Source organism: Bos indicus x Bos taurus, chromosome 2 (genome assembly GCF_003369695.1).
Source record: "Bos indicus x Bos taurus breed Angus x Brahman F1 hybrid chromosome 2, Bos_hybrid_MaternalHap_v2.0, whole genome shotgun sequence".
Lineage (NCBI taxonomy): Eukaryota > Metazoa > Chordata > Mammalia > Artiodactyla > Bovidae > Bos > Bos indicus x Bos taurus.
The window spans coordinates 26,804,502-26,819,899 of record NC_040077.1 but is presented as its reverse complement, the minus strand read 5'-3'; the positions used below and the strand labels follow the sequence as shown (position 1 = coordinate 26,819,899).

At 39.1% G+C, this 15,398-nt stretch overlaps 1 protein-coding gene across 1 annotated transcript in view; it reads right to left on the bottom strand.

Annotated features, from left to right (window-relative positions):
- Positions 1–15,398, bottom strand: part of LRP2 (LDL receptor related protein 2) — a 177,048-nt gene that overhangs the window by 42,535 nt on the left and 119,115 nt on the right. Inside the window, exons 41-50 of the mRNA XM_027558351.1 lie at positions 14,977–15,135; positions 13,612–13,898; positions 12,491–12,694; positions 11,671–11,910; positions 8,379–8,504; positions 6,878–6,997; positions 4,213–4,344; positions 2,743–2,950; positions 1,804–2,099; positions 431–947 (exon numbers count right to left, since the gene is read on the bottom strand). Coding sequence (XP_027414152.1) covers positions 431–947; positions 1,804–2,099; positions 2,743–2,950; positions 4,213–4,344; positions 6,878–6,997; positions 8,379–8,504; positions 11,671–11,910; positions 12,491–12,694; positions 13,612–13,898; positions 14,977–15,135 — 2,289 coding nt within the window. The remainder of the gene's footprint in view (positions 1–430; positions 948–1,803; positions 2,100–2,742; positions 2,951–4,212; positions 4,345–6,877; positions 6,998–8,378; positions 8,505–11,670; positions 11,911–12,490; positions 12,695–13,611; positions 13,899–14,976; positions 15,136–15,398) is intronic.

Genomic DNA, 15,398 nt, shown 5'->3' with positions numbered 1-15,398 from the left:
TAGCCTGTAAATTCCAGGAAAGCAGGGGCTGTGTCTGTCTTGTTTACCTCCAAACCCCAGTCCCTAGAATAGCATCGCACTTAGGCAACAGCTTTAAATGACTGAATGCACCAACCAAAGCATGAATCATCCCTTCACATACCTCCAGTAATAACAGAGCTCTTTCTTCCTTTATGATGCCCCGCCCCATAAAATTCATATCATAAATTCTTAAAAATCACTAGATTTTAGATGCTGTGGTATCCCATTTGATTATTAGGTACACAGCAGAAAACAGCAACAACAAAAAAACAAAACATGCAGAAGCATTAAAATGTTTCTACCTGGTAACCCAAGTTGGAAAAATCAATTCCCTATTAAGATGAAAGCCTGGCTAGAACACTTTTTAAAACACAAAAACTTGTTAACTTTTAAAAAGCTTTTGTCTTACCTGGTAACCCAGTCGACAGCCAGACTTTCCGCACCAGGTAGATTGTACTTTAAGACTGTCTCCCTGTTTGTCGTATTCACAAACATTCTCTCAATGACTTTATTCTCTATATCAAGCCAGTACAATCTCTTTTCTACTCGGTCAAAATCCAATGCCACAACATTACCCAGTCCTTGCAAGATGAGGGAGTATAAATGGCCATAGACAGTTAGATTTCTCAAATAGTAACGGTTGCTAAAAATGAGATCAGGCTCGATGTTGCTGTTCTGCCGGCAGGTCTTTCCATCTGGCTCACGGATGTAGCCTGGGGCACATTTGCAGATGTAAGTGCCAGGTAAGTTCTCACACTTTTGGCTACAGACGAAGGGCGTCTCCTCGCATTCATCAATATCAACACAAGTCCTCTTGTCAGACAACAGCTTGTAACCAGGGTTACAAGAACAATAGAAACTGGTTAAGGTGTCTGTGCAGTTTTGGTTACAACCACTGAGTGTAGGGTCATTGCACTCATTAATGCCTGTAGGTAAAAGACAGTTATCAGAGAACCTAAGTTGTCAGTAATGGACCCACCATAATGGTCAAAAAAGTGCTTGGGGCTGGTGCACTGGGATGACCCAGAGGGATGGTACAGGGGGGGAGGCGGGAGGGGGGTTCAGGATGGGGAACACATGTACACCCGTGGCGGATTCATGTTGATGTATGGCAAAACCAATACAATATTGTAAAGTAATTATCCTCCAATTAAAATAAATAAATTTAAATTAAAAAAAAAAAGTCAGCCTTCCTGCTGGACAGATGCAGTTCTTTTTGTTTGGTTGGGTTTGGACAGAGCCAAGTTCTTAATGAATCATGCTAAAAAAGACAAATAAACAGGGACAAATAAGAAGGGATTTCTAAAGGCCCCACATTATTCAAAAGTCACTCTTACTCAACTTCCTTCCTTGATCCTTCACCAATGGTTTTAACAACTAATACAACCAGGGTGGGGGTTAGGGGCGGGGTGGGAGGGGGACTTCCAGTTAAACTCTCCCCTTTAGTCACCTGAGGATGAAAATTAAGAACAGATTAAGGAATGTAGTCATTGCAACAAGTCATTGCAAGATCAGTGCTGTTTGCTCTTAGATACGGATGGCCTTAATTTGTTTATCTCCGATTCTCTATAATGAATGGCTAACTGATGATTAGTCCAAAAAACGTGTGTGACTGACCTTATAGACCAAGAAATCCTTGCTTTTTGATAGGCAAACAACAGTAATTTTCTAGCAGTGTGCTACTTAGAGAACCAACTGAAAGGTCCTACTAAGTCAGAAAGGGTTGAGAATCCACATTCAGTCCCCCTCGTTTTCTTTTCCCTAATCTTCCATTATACTCACCACATCCTTTCTCATCACTGTTGTCTGAGCAGTCAGGGAAGTTGTTACAGACTTTCATCATCTCAATGCAGTTCCCATTGTCACACCTGAACTGATGAGGGGGGCATGTGGTTTCTGGGGTGTGACACAGGTGCTCCAGCTCATCAGAGTTATCTTTACAGTCATTGTCCCCATCACAGACATAGGCCTTATTAATGCAGAGTCCATTCTGACATGTAAAAAGGGTCTCATCGCAGGTAGGGTACACACAGCCCCTCTCATCACTGTAGTCACCACAGTCATTGTTCCGGTCACACCTGTGTCATGAGACCCAGTACCACTTAAAATCAGAATATTTCAGGTGAAAATCCAGATCCCCAATTTCTCTCCAAACACATGATGCTGATAGCGTCTGTGTCTCTTAGCAGGGGCACACGCCCACAGTCCGCCTCACCTGCCTCTCTCTGTTGTCAGGCTGACCCTGAGCCACAGCGTGCAGTCCCATTCATCATCCTGCTCACACTGTCACTTTTCTTATAGCAGAAAGAATTGAATGAAGTATTTCTTATGCCCATGCCTCTATTCCAAGTGGCAAACCCTGAGCGTCAGCTGCCTCAAGAAAGACTTTTCTTCTAGTGAGCCCACTTCACTCATCTTTCTGATCCTCTGTGCAAGGTCACGTTATGACCTTCATGGACCCCAGGCACTTCTGCTTTCATGGGCCCCTTCCTCCATAAAAATATTTAAAATTATATTTAAGGACTACGTTGGTATAAAGGCATATATATTATTATTTAGTATGTAAATACTTTCTTTGACCTAAAAGTTCTCTTTATTTTTTTTCTTTTGATTTGAAAAGAAGTCCAAACATTTTCAGAGGCCATGAAAAGTATCATGGGCCCCAGCCCTGCCTCATGGACTTTTGAGGTTTGTTAATAACTTTTTTAATCCCCAATTCACCTGAAGTGGTTGGGGATACACAAGCCATTGTTACAGACGAACTCTGTTCCAAAGCAGGATCTTCTGGTGCAATTCTGGTGCTCATCAAGGGCATCAAGGCAATCTGCTTCGCCATCACAAACCCACGATTTAGGGATACAGCCTCTGTGTGGACGCACACCAACCTCACAGGCAAACTCAGAACTTGAGCAGTTGCGATTCTCTGAAGCTAAAGCACAAAGAGAATCAGGAATCATATGAGCCTCATTCCAGCAGTCAAGTTCATTCTGAATCAGTATTTATCTTGCTTTACGTTACATAAGTCTGAGGGATGAAGGGAAATGAAGGGAAAATAGGAAGACAAATTACTCTCCCAAATTTTCATTTTAAATGCTTTGGACCTTGAATTTTTTTCAGAAGTAAAAAGTAAAGATAAACACCTCATAATTTAATTTCCATAAAATTAATGTAAGGTCATAGTTTTCCCTTAGGGATATAGAAAACTACTTGCATTTTATTAACTGGATACTAAAAATCCCATACATTTGGTAATTTTTTTTTATTTTATAAAGTATAATCACACAAACACAATGTGAGATAGGCATTTTATGCCAGTTTTATGAGAAAAGTGAAACTCACAATGGTTATCTAGACAGCAAAAAAAATCACAGAATTTTCTAAAAAGCTAGGGCTTCTTTCCTAGATATACAGCAAGAGTACTTGTTAATAAGAGTTGACAGACACCATGACACTTTAGGAAAGAGCGAAAATGCTAACATGTAATCATGAAACTCTGCAGTATAAAATAGAGATATTTTATCTGAGGGTGAAAAGGAGACAAAAGGAAAGGGGTCTTGAAGAAGAGATATGGGAGAAAAGTACACACTACAGTCCAGATCTGGGCAGCTGCCCGCCCATTTCATAGAGGATATGGAGCAACAGGGGCCATCGCCAAAGTCACGGACATGTGAGAATCAAATGCAAAGATCACTGAGTCATTGTTTTTATTATCCTACCATGGAAAGATACTCTAAGACACCTGAATTTAGAGTTCTATGCTCTGTTGGTAATGGGAAATGTTGTTTCATAGTCTGTTCCATAATTCACTTAAAAGAATGACCCCTGCCCCCCGCTTAACAACTCTAGGGTAATGGATAAAACTAGAGGCACAGTTAATTGCAACAGTATTAAAGCTGCTAACTCAGTGGCCAACTGAGCTCTCTTTATCTGTTCTAGAAATGTAGGACATTATTTCCATTACCTAAATGCAACAGAAAAAAAAAAAAACATTCAAATCATTTTTCATCATTTACAAGCATTTATGTAGATAATATAAAACACTCCTGAGCAGAAAAATAAAGATAACATTCTATCTGCATACTTCCAATAAAGAAGAACCTGTGTGACAACCATATTCTCCAAAGACAGAAAAATCAAGCTACTGTTTCCCTGAAACGTGACTCCAGAGAAGAATTAATTGTTTGCACTTACTGCAGTTATGTCTTTCATCCTCATCACTCATGTCTCCACAGTCATTATCACCATCACAGACCCACATCATTGGGATGCACCTGTTATTGTCACACTTGAAATAATCACTGGCACATGTTGACTGAGAAAACTCTGGGAAAAAAACAAAAAAAAAGCACTCTTGGTGAGAAAAGTCATGTGCAGTCAGGAATCTTGAGAAACATACTATAGCAAGGGCTTCCTAGAACACCAATTAGAAATCTTTAATCATATCCCACATGTTAACAAATCAAGTTGTCATATGCCCAGAATCCCAGAGATCCCTCAAAATTAGCCTAAGGCAAAAGAACATTTACTTTTAACTATTAGAATACAGCACAATGATAACAGTAAGGAGAAACGTGAACTTCCACGAGCTGGAAAGAATGGAGTATGTATCGATACAGCCTTTGAAAGGCTTTGACACAGGAAACTGACTCCCAGAGATCGAGCCTTCCCACATACGCAGGATGTTCATTCCAGCATTACATCTTACAAAGAAAAAATGGAAACAAGCTAAATGCCCAGCAGTTGGGAAAGGGATAAAAACACAAGGAACATCCACACTTTACAGCAATATTCAGCAGTACAAAGATAAGATGAACGTGTATTTTCTTTCTTTTATTAATTTATTTTTAACTGAAGGACAATTGCTTTACAGAATTTTGTTGTTTTCTATTACCACATATAAAAGAGACAGCCAATGGGAATGTGCTGTATAACTCAGGGAACTCGAACAGAGGCTCTGTAACAACCTAGAGGGGTGGGGTGGGGAGGGAGATGGCAGGGAGGTTCAAGAGGGAGAGGTATATTTTCTAACTGATAAGGTATTGTTAGGATAAAAAAAGTGGGAGGGGAACAGCAGAAAGATATATATAGTAAGATCCCTATATGTCAGGATATACAGATAAAGAATTCACACTTAATAGCAGTTATGTCCGGAGGTGAGGGGATTGTAAGAGGGTGAAAGAATGGGGATTTCACTCTTTTGTATACATCTTATTATTTCTTTAAAATAATATCTGTGTATTGGATGTTCACTAAACTTACTGTGATAATTGTTTCATGATGTATGTAAATCATTATGTTCTACACTTTAATTTTACACAGTTCTATATGTCAATCTCAATAAAACTAGAAGAAAAAAATACCTCTATATTATGAAAATCCATTAATATCAGATTGTGTGTTTACTTCTATTTAAATATGTCAGATAGTTGGTACTAATTGATAATACTAATTGATAATGACTTTGGTTCCCATGGATAAGTTTGGAAACTATTTATTCTTCATATATCTGAACCAATAGTTCATATATTTAAAATAATCTCTAAGACCCTTCTACTCACCTAACAACTACTATTTCTTTTACAGCTCCTTAAAACTCTGTGTGCCCTTTGTTTTCTACAAAACTTTTAGTGTTGGGGAAAAAGAAATTGTCAAGGAGCTTCAAATACCATTCTCTATTAGCCACAGAATTTGAGCCCAAGGAAAAACAGGAATAGAAAATAGCCTGAATTCAGCTGCAAAACTAGGCTAATGGTCTTAAGAAAATACCCCTCCAAAAAAAGTGATGGTACTTACTACAGTGATATTTATAATATCAGAAAAAATAAAGCAATCTAAATACTTAAAATAGAGGCAGTTAACTCAATGATCATATAGCCACTCAATGGAATATCACACAGCCATTAAACAAGAGTATGAAGATGACAACATGGGTTAGAGAAGTCTCTCTTAACCAGACAGTATACATATTTTAAGCTTCAGGCCATATGTTCTTTTTCACAACTACTTGACACTATAATATAACCGGGGGTGTGGGTTCGATACCTGGGCAGGGAGCTAAGATCCCACATTCCTCATGGCCAAGAAAAAAGAAAACATAAAACAGAAGCAATACTGTAACGAATTCAATAAAAACTTTTTTTTAATGGTCAATGTCAAAAAAATCTGTAAAAAAAAAAAAAAAAAAAAGACAAGCATGGCCATAGTTTGCTGACCCACATACAACAATATTGCCATACCCCCTAAAAAAAGCAATATAGAAGATTGTACATTCAGATTTTTACAATTAGGTTTAAAAAAATGTGCATGGATACAGATTAGGATTTGCAAAGGTAAATAGCAGCCTTCAAATACAAGCAACACACAACTGCCTCCAAGAATATAACTAGGTCCTTGGAACATCTCAGGAAGCTCAGATGGCCTTGGGACCCTAACCCCTCAGCTGGTACGCAGAGCAGGAAGAAACGTGTGCCCCTCACCTGCCCCCTCAGCATGTACATCATGCTCTCAATAACCTTTAGATCCTCCCATAGTCTTATGGGTGAGAACTCACCCAAATTCAGAAATTCCAATTCAGAGTCAATTACAATTAATTGAGTTCCACAAACCAGGCAGGTAGTAGGTGCATCACCAACTTTTGGTAGGTGCAACTTTTGTCTGCATCAATCAGCAACTTCCATATCCTGCCCAACAACCCACCCAGTGCCCTACATGACCAGGCTTTTAATGAATATCTGCTGAGGGGTATCAGCAAGGAGTGCAAACATTCCCTAGCCAGAGCCATAGGTCACATTTGAAGCAGTTGGAAGAGGGGTGCCAGCTGCATCACAATGCTTTTCATGCTGGCTCACTCTCTTACCACAAGTGGGAGGTTCGTCAGAGCCGTCAGAACAGTCTTTTTCATGATCACAATACCAACGTGCAGGAATACAGGGCCCAGAGGTGCAATGGAACTCATCGCTCCCACACGACCGAGTGGCTGCAGTAGGTAAAGAAGAGAAAATCCATGAGCAACACACAAGCTTGTTCCTCATAACCTGCCTATATCTCTGAACTGGGTAGGAGTTGCCAAGACAGGAAGACTGAGGCATGAGTTTTTATAGAAGTTTTCCATCCAGAGGAAAGAACATGGGAGAGCAATACTTTTCCAGTCTCCTAGAATTTTTTTCCTAAATTTCAGAGATTCAGAAAATGAATTGCACTTATTAGAAATACCAAAAAGACTATTTTTTGATACATGAAATCAAATTATAGATAAAAGAAAACATGGTTCTATGTTTTCTGCCGTAACACAAAATAAATTCTACTGAAAAGAAAAAAACAACAAAATAACCAAATCACCCTATACACAACCTTTTAAGCCATATTAGACCATGATTCTAGAGAATTATCAAAGTTTTGCTCTTATTCATCCTTGCAACTTATTTGAGTAAATGATTCTGCCTATGTGTAAACTTTTCTCATATAACCTGAGGTTATGGTCTGATATGTTTTCTAGATTTTCTATTTCCTCTTGTGGCTGTTTTTACAACTGATTCCTACTCTTGGATTGTAACCTGGTCTGGTAACCATTCCTAAATTCTTAAAGGATGCATCTATTTACACTAATAGTTTCAAAGTTATTGAACTTAAGAATTTGAGCTATAAATATAAGAAATTATTTGATTGAACCAAACAACTAAATATTAAGGTTTCTGAAAGTCAAACATATGAAAAAGACAAAAATTCTTTCAGTTACTCATGGTTATTATAAACGTATTGAGAATAAATATGAGGGCTTATTTTGCAAATTCTGCCTGTAGTTCCTGAAGATGAAAGACCTTTAATTATAGGAGGTTATGCATTATAGTTGATCCCTGGAAGAAATATTTGGAGTCAGGCATCCAGCCAGGGAACAGAGAGAAGGGACTTCTTATGCCCCTCCAATTACATCCTAAATAACTGCCTGCTGTATCTATTTACACGGAGAAGGCAATGGCACCCCACTCCAGTACTCTTGCCTGGAAAATCCCATGGACGGAGGAGCCTGGTGGGCTGCAGTCCATGGGGTCGCTAAGAGTCGGACACGACTGAGCAACTTCACTTTCACTTTTCACTTTCATGCACTGGAGAAGGAAATGGCAACCCACTCCAGTGTTCTTGCCTGGAGAATCCCAGGGACGGGGGAGCCTGGTGGGCTGCTGTCTATGGGGTCGCACAGAGTCGGACATGACTGAAGCAACTTAGCAGCAGCAGCAGCAGCAGTATCTATTTATAAGGTCCACTTGAGAGGACAAATTGAAATTAGCCGAAACACAGAAGCCATGTGTCTGTATTAGCTTAAGACATGCATGCCTGGAACCACAAAAGGTTTATCTTACCACAGAAAAGGGGGTTTTCATCACTCATATCTCCACAATCGTTGTCTCCATCACACAAGAAAGAACGTGGAATACAAATCGTTGAATTCGTACACTTTACATATCCAGTATGGCACGTGCGTTCAGCTTGAAAAAGACAACCAGAAAAACAATTTGGAACATATTCATCACATGTACGTCATATATGTCCATGCTAACCTATCTACTACACAAACCAGCAGAAGGGAAACTATCAGAGAGGCATAACTCATGACAGTTATGTGATGCCATATAGTCTCTAGTAAAAAGAGCATTTCCTATTTTCATTATTTAATAGCATCACCAAGACTTCCCACTCTCCTCACTCCCCACACAATGGAGTAACATGAATGAAGAAGATCTCTATATATTGATAAGGAAAGATGGCATGAGTTCCAGGATGCATTAACAGCAGGAAAGCAAAACACTAGGCTATCTTTTGTGTATGAAAACTGGTAACTGTGTGTGTCCAGCAAGAAAGAAATGCTTACATTTAAAACAAAAATGAAAAGATAAACTAACGAAAATTGTCACTCCTATGAACAGATTGAGAATAGTATGGAGGGAACAGGGTGGAGAGGGCAAGCATGAAGGACGTCTGTGAGTGTACCTTGTCATACAATTTTTATATGACTATGAATCCATGCACATTATTTTCTATAATTGAACACAATGAAATAAAAATGGATAAAGAAAAGCAATTTCCAAAATTTGGAAATAGTAACAAATGACTGCATATTTCTAATGGGAAATAATCTAAGAACAAGAAGGACATAAAATGTTTAATTACATTTGTATGGTTACTTTTCGGAGAAGGCAATGGCATCCCACTCCAGTACTCTTGCCTGGAAAATCCCATGGACGGAGGAGCCTGGTAGGCTGCAATCCATGGGGTCGCTAAGAGTCGGACACAACTGAGCGACTTCACTTTCACTTTTCACTTTCATGCACTGGAGAAGGAAATGGCAACCCACTCCAGTGTTCTTGCCTGGAGAATCCCAGGGACGGGGGAGCCTGGTGGGCTGCCGTCTATGGGGTCACACAGAGTCGGACACGACTGAAGTGACTTAGCATAGCATAGCATGGTTATTTTGAAAGTATTCTAAAATAAAGCAAATAAGTGACTATGTCACCTATTACAAACTAAGATTTTAAGTGTAAGAGATGTGATTATAAAATCTAAAAGGTAAAAACATGTTTATCTTAAATTAAAATGGAAAATACCAATATCATTTTTTTTCCCTTTAGAACTGTATTTCCTAGTCCTGTCCACTAAAAAGGCCTAGAAGCAATAAAGGCCAAATAGGAATAGGTAACCCAACACTGTGGTAATTTTAATTTTTTTTAAAGTCTATTAAATTACAATATTGCTTCTGTTTTATGTGTTGGTCTTTTGGCCATGAGGTATGTGGGATCTTTGTTCCCCAACTAGAGACGGAATCCACACCCTCTGTGTTGGAAGTCTTAACCACTGGACTTCCAGGGAAGTCCCAGTAATTTTTAAATACCACACACAAAAGGAATGAGACAAATTCCAGGTCTGAGACAAGAAATGCACAAGCCTGAAATGTACTATGGAAGATCGAATAGGATCAAGTCAAAATAAAAAAGGATCCAACTTAGCAGGATTCCCGCAGCCAAAAATAGGACAATTAAGCACCAAAAGCAGTAAATTACTTCATCTCATTAAAACTCAAATATGTAAAAATCCATGAGTTTAATACAATAGTAAAAACAAAACAAAGCCAAAGCTTAATGCTCATTGGTCACCAACTTACTACTCTGAAAACTGAAAAGGGAAAGAAAGAATCAAACATTTCCTCTGCAGAATTGTATTTCAGAGTAACAAAATAGCTGATAAGGGAAATTTCTTCTTTAGAGACCTTGAGATAATAACTGTGGGTGGAATAGTAAAAATTTTAAATACCTGATTTATAACCCTTAAAATAATAATAAATTCATGGAACAACCATCCATGGTTAAAAACCACTGGGTGAACAATTGATGGGAACTTCCTAAAGGGAAGATTCAAACTGACTTCTAAATTAATATCGTCCTCACTTAAAGTGGAACAATCAAGCATTATATGCTTCATGATGTGATATAACAAGAAACAGACAGCTCCACCTATGATGTGTTCTTGCCCAAAGAACTAAGTCTAATGTAATCAAAGGTCTGGGTCTCAATTCCAACCTAAATCAATGTGTAGACTTTGAATCCTGATGTGAACAGATGAACTGGTGACATTTTGGGGCTAAGCGATAAAATTTGAATATGGACTTAGTACTAGAGGACATTAAGTAAGTATTGTTGACTTTGTTGAGCATAATGCTAGAATAGTAGTTCTTTTTCAAAATATATATTACCATGTATAAAACAGATAACTAGTGGGAGCTCAGCCTGGTACTCTGTGAAGACCTAGAGGGATGAGATGAGGTGGGAAGGGAGCGAGGCTCAAGGAGGGGGTATATGTATACTTATGGCTGATTCACCTTGTTGTATGGCAGAAACCAACATAACACTGTAAAGCAGAACAAATGTCTTTATCAGTGACATGTGTTTCTGGAAGTTGCTTTAAAATACTCAGGAAAAAAGTTGGAGGCATGGATGAAACATATTGACCACTTGTTAAAAAAAAACAAAACAAAAAGGCAGGGGTGCATGCTCTGGATGTCACCCAGTCACGTCTGGATCTTTGTGACCCCAGGACTGTAGCCCACCAGGCTCCTCTGTCCATAGGATTATCCAGGCAATAATACTGGCACACCCAAATAAATATTGTGTGTGACCGCATACAAAGACAGCAGAACATGTAGATATACCCAAACTGAAAATGCATTATTGCTCATACTCTGTGCTACTGTTTTCTCAAGATGCTAAACTGTAAGTTCCAGGAATTTGGGAAAAGCAACTCACTAAAAAGCAATTTACCAAATCATTTCAGTCAACACTGTACTACATAGCTCTGTGCATAACAAACATTAACCACACACATTAATCAATTAATTTTGTCAGTAATCATTGGTAAAGCTTCACAATAATCAGAAACACAAACCAAAGATAAAATATTGAAGGTGAAAATAGTCAAAGATTGTATGAATAAACCAAATATTAGGTACAATTATTTTTAAAAATCACTAGTAGACATGTAAAATGAAATGTATGTTTTAGATGAACATTGTCGGTTCTTTCTCAGAAATGCATCGTCTTTACATCGCCCAGGCTCTGAGAGTTCGAGGCTCCAAAGCCCATTAAGAACTTAAGGTGAACTTACGGCAGTTTTTCTCATCTGAAGCACTGTTGTCAAGGCAGTTGTCTACCCCATCGCAGACTAATTCAGAAGGGATGCACCTTCCATTACTGCAAGTAAATTCTGTTCTGTTACAAGCCCTGAAGTGGCACCCGGCCTCATCGCTGTTGTCGCCACAGTCATTGTAGTGGTCACAGCGATCACTGTATGGCACACACCGCCCGTTGGCGCAGGTGAAGCTTGTCGAAGGGCAGCTGTGAAACGCTGAGAGGAGGGGGAAGAAATATTGAAAAAAACATTGAAGAAGCTCGTGGATTAAAGCATCATCCCGTTTTCTAAAAAGATACAATCAAGTAAAATAAGACACTTTGGGTTGACCTTCCAAGGCAAAAGCTGCCACACGTACTGCATGCAAAGTGAGCTCAAACTTTAAATTAGCTAAATTAAGCAAATATGTTGTATACTTTTTTTTAAGCAAATGGAGTATTTGACGCAAACGGCAAAGTCACTCCGTTCCTCTACCATCTCAATGTATAAGTTTATCTCAGTTTCATGAAAGCATGTAAACACAATGCTTTCATGGGACTGAGGCTCAGAGAGGTTAAGTAATTTTCCCAGAGCTCCCCAGACTATAAATGGCATGCAGCATCTCTGCTCTTTCTTAGGTGCACTTCAGAGGTGCTTCCTAATAAAGCATTGAACACTACTTCACAGCGTATGTATCCACTGTTGCGTGATTTAAGCAAAGTGCAGTCTAGATTCTCAGGGTACATGTTCTTTGCTTGTAAAAGGACCAAACACTAGGTACATCGTGAACTTCAAAAGTTCCAAGAGTTCAGCTCACCACAGAGAGTTTCCAGCTCATCACTGCTGTCACCACAGTCGTCGATGTCATTACATTGCAACTGGTCAGGGATGCACTTCCCACTGAGGCAGGTGAACTTGGAACTGTCACACCGGGTACCATTATCCTGGATACAGTACTTATTGTTGTTGGCCAGGTACCAGCGGCCCTCATGTGGACACTGGCACTCAGCGCCATTTGGACCTGAAGAAAGGTAAGCCCAGAAAAAAGCAAAATATTTCTGTAGCAAACACTGATATTTTCTTCCCCTGAAGAGCACTGGCAACAGCTTCTATATTATTAAACACCCTCTAAGACATGGAAACTCTGCTCTATGTTATGTTTTCATCAATATGAACCACCACCAGTTTCTAATGAATGTGGCTAATTCACCCTAATCTTTAAACCACTATTTCTTATCTTCATTGAAACATTAACAATGATTCTACCTTCTCAGCAAAATCTGCACAGCAATAGTCTCAAAAAGCACATCCTCTTATGAATTTATCATTCTCTATAAAACATACTTCTGAGGCACACTCTGTTTATTCAACTATAAACAGTACCTCCTAAATGAAAGTATGAAATTTCTATTCAAGACATGATATGCAGCAGCCAAACCTGCATATTTCTTTCTACCTCCATTAAGCTTGAATTTAAAATGTCATTGTAAGAAGGCTCCATATGGAATAGGAAAGAAAAAAAACCTTAAGTCTTCTTCTCAACATACAAACCCTGAAATCTATTTTAGAAATTCCTCTGAAAACAAAGAGAATCTTTGCTCGTGCTGGAGCTGAATATTCCCTCAGCCTTCCCTACTAGTGGTCATCATTATTATCACTCTCCATGATTCTATCTTTGTGCCCAATGCTTTCAGTTCGGTTCAGTTCAGTCACTCAGTCGTGTCCAACTCTTTGCGACCCCATGAATTGCAGCACGCCAGGCCTCCCTGTCCATTACCAACTCCCGGAGTTCACCCAAACTCATGTGCATCAAGTCGGTGATGCCATCCAGCCATCTCATCCTCTGTCGTCCCCTTCTCCTCCTGCCCCCAATCCCTCCCAGCATCAGAGTCTTTTCCAATGAGTCAACTCTTCACAAGAAGTGACCAAAGTATTTACCTGGTGCACAAATATGGCTACAGCCCCCATTAAACCGATCGCAAGGACTGAGACATTGTTGTTGGTCCTTCACAACAGCACGAATACCCTTAGGCCGAAAGGGAAGGGTCACGGTCACTGCAGTCTGGCCTGACCCATCAACTTTGTTAGCTCGATAAATTTTCTGAGTGAGCAAGTCAGTCCAGTAAACATACTGGCCATAAATAGCCAAGCCAAAAGGACTATTGGCTCTGCTGACAATGACCTCCCTCAGATAGTGCTCTAGATCCATGCGCTCAATCTTCTCCCTAAAATGAAAATGGAAAAAGAAAATACTAGAATCTAGAAGGATTAAGGTCCTCAACTGGCACCCAATGCCTCAGTACAATCATGACTTTTACATAAGCCCCCAACTTTCCTTTCAAGTGGAGCGTATGGCAGCAAGAAATGTTTCTTCTGGTAATGGGAGAACTTCATCTCCTTATTAAACAATGGCCTATATAAATGATATCCAAATATTAATATAACCCACAAGTAATCCTACTAAATGAAACAGGAAAAAGAAACGAACAGTGGGAAGTATTGTGAAATAATACACCTCTTGCTTGGAAATAATACCTGTCTTGGTGTCTGGCACATAGTAGTCACTCAATAAAATGTGAATTACTTTTCCCTTCCCACCCGCTTAATAAGTTTTTCCATTTGTCATTGACTTTGAGATATCTTCCTAATTTAGACACAAAACATCCCTGCTTTATTTCAAGTGAGAAAATAAAGATAAAGTTGTTAGGTGCTCAGCATCACGAGACCAAAAATCATAAGAAAATAAGCAAGGAAAGTTTAAGATTCCCAACATGCAGATACCAGCCATAATAAACAAAATCATCTCATACCTTCAATCATTAGGATGATGGGAATATATGTAATTTCAGAAGTGATTGGAGAGTTACATGCAAAAATTAGAGCTGACAGAAGTTTATAAAGAAAATATTGCAAAATGGACTGAGAAGAAGCTGGCACAAGAAATAATTTTTCTTTTGAGAAGATGATCAAAAGACAAAGACTGAAGGAAAATGCTTTTATAAGATACTGAATGTTAAAACCCAGAGAAAAGTTACTATCAGTGTACATTTAAAGTCATTCATTTTTCGAGGTAGTTACATGATTATAAACTGAATGATTATATTTATAACCATAGTTGAAATTAACTTGTCCAGTAATGCATCTTTAGATGTCTTTCAGTTCATAATTACTCAGTCTCATGATAGAGATCAATTTTCACAGGTCTATTCACCAGTATTTCACCACATTATGCATATCCCTCTTCTTTTGAACAGGGAGGAAGAAATCTCATCAATACCCACAAGAATAACCAAAGACACGTACAGATTAGCATCTGCCCAGTAGATAAGGTTTTGTTCATAGTCCAGAGTGAGCCCGTTGGGCCAGACCAGGCCCCTGTCCACCAAGCTTCTCCGGGAGTATCCACCCATCGTGGCCATCTCGATTTTGGCATTGGTACCCCAGTCAGTCCAATACATGTACCTAGTGATCCAAAAGGAGTCATAATTCACCACAAGGAACTCACTTCTTTTTACTTAAGAAAGACAGCAGCATTCTTTAACTGCAAATATAACAGTTATATCTGACACCAATAGAGCAAATGGAAACTTACTCCATTCCCACCCATACAGCTTGTCCAACAGGGATTTACTGAGTCGGGGCATTAATTCCCTAGTATGCAGCCAAACTTCCTAGGAGCACCAACCAAGGTTCCTTCCCAAGTAAGGTCACTCATGCTCTTTCAT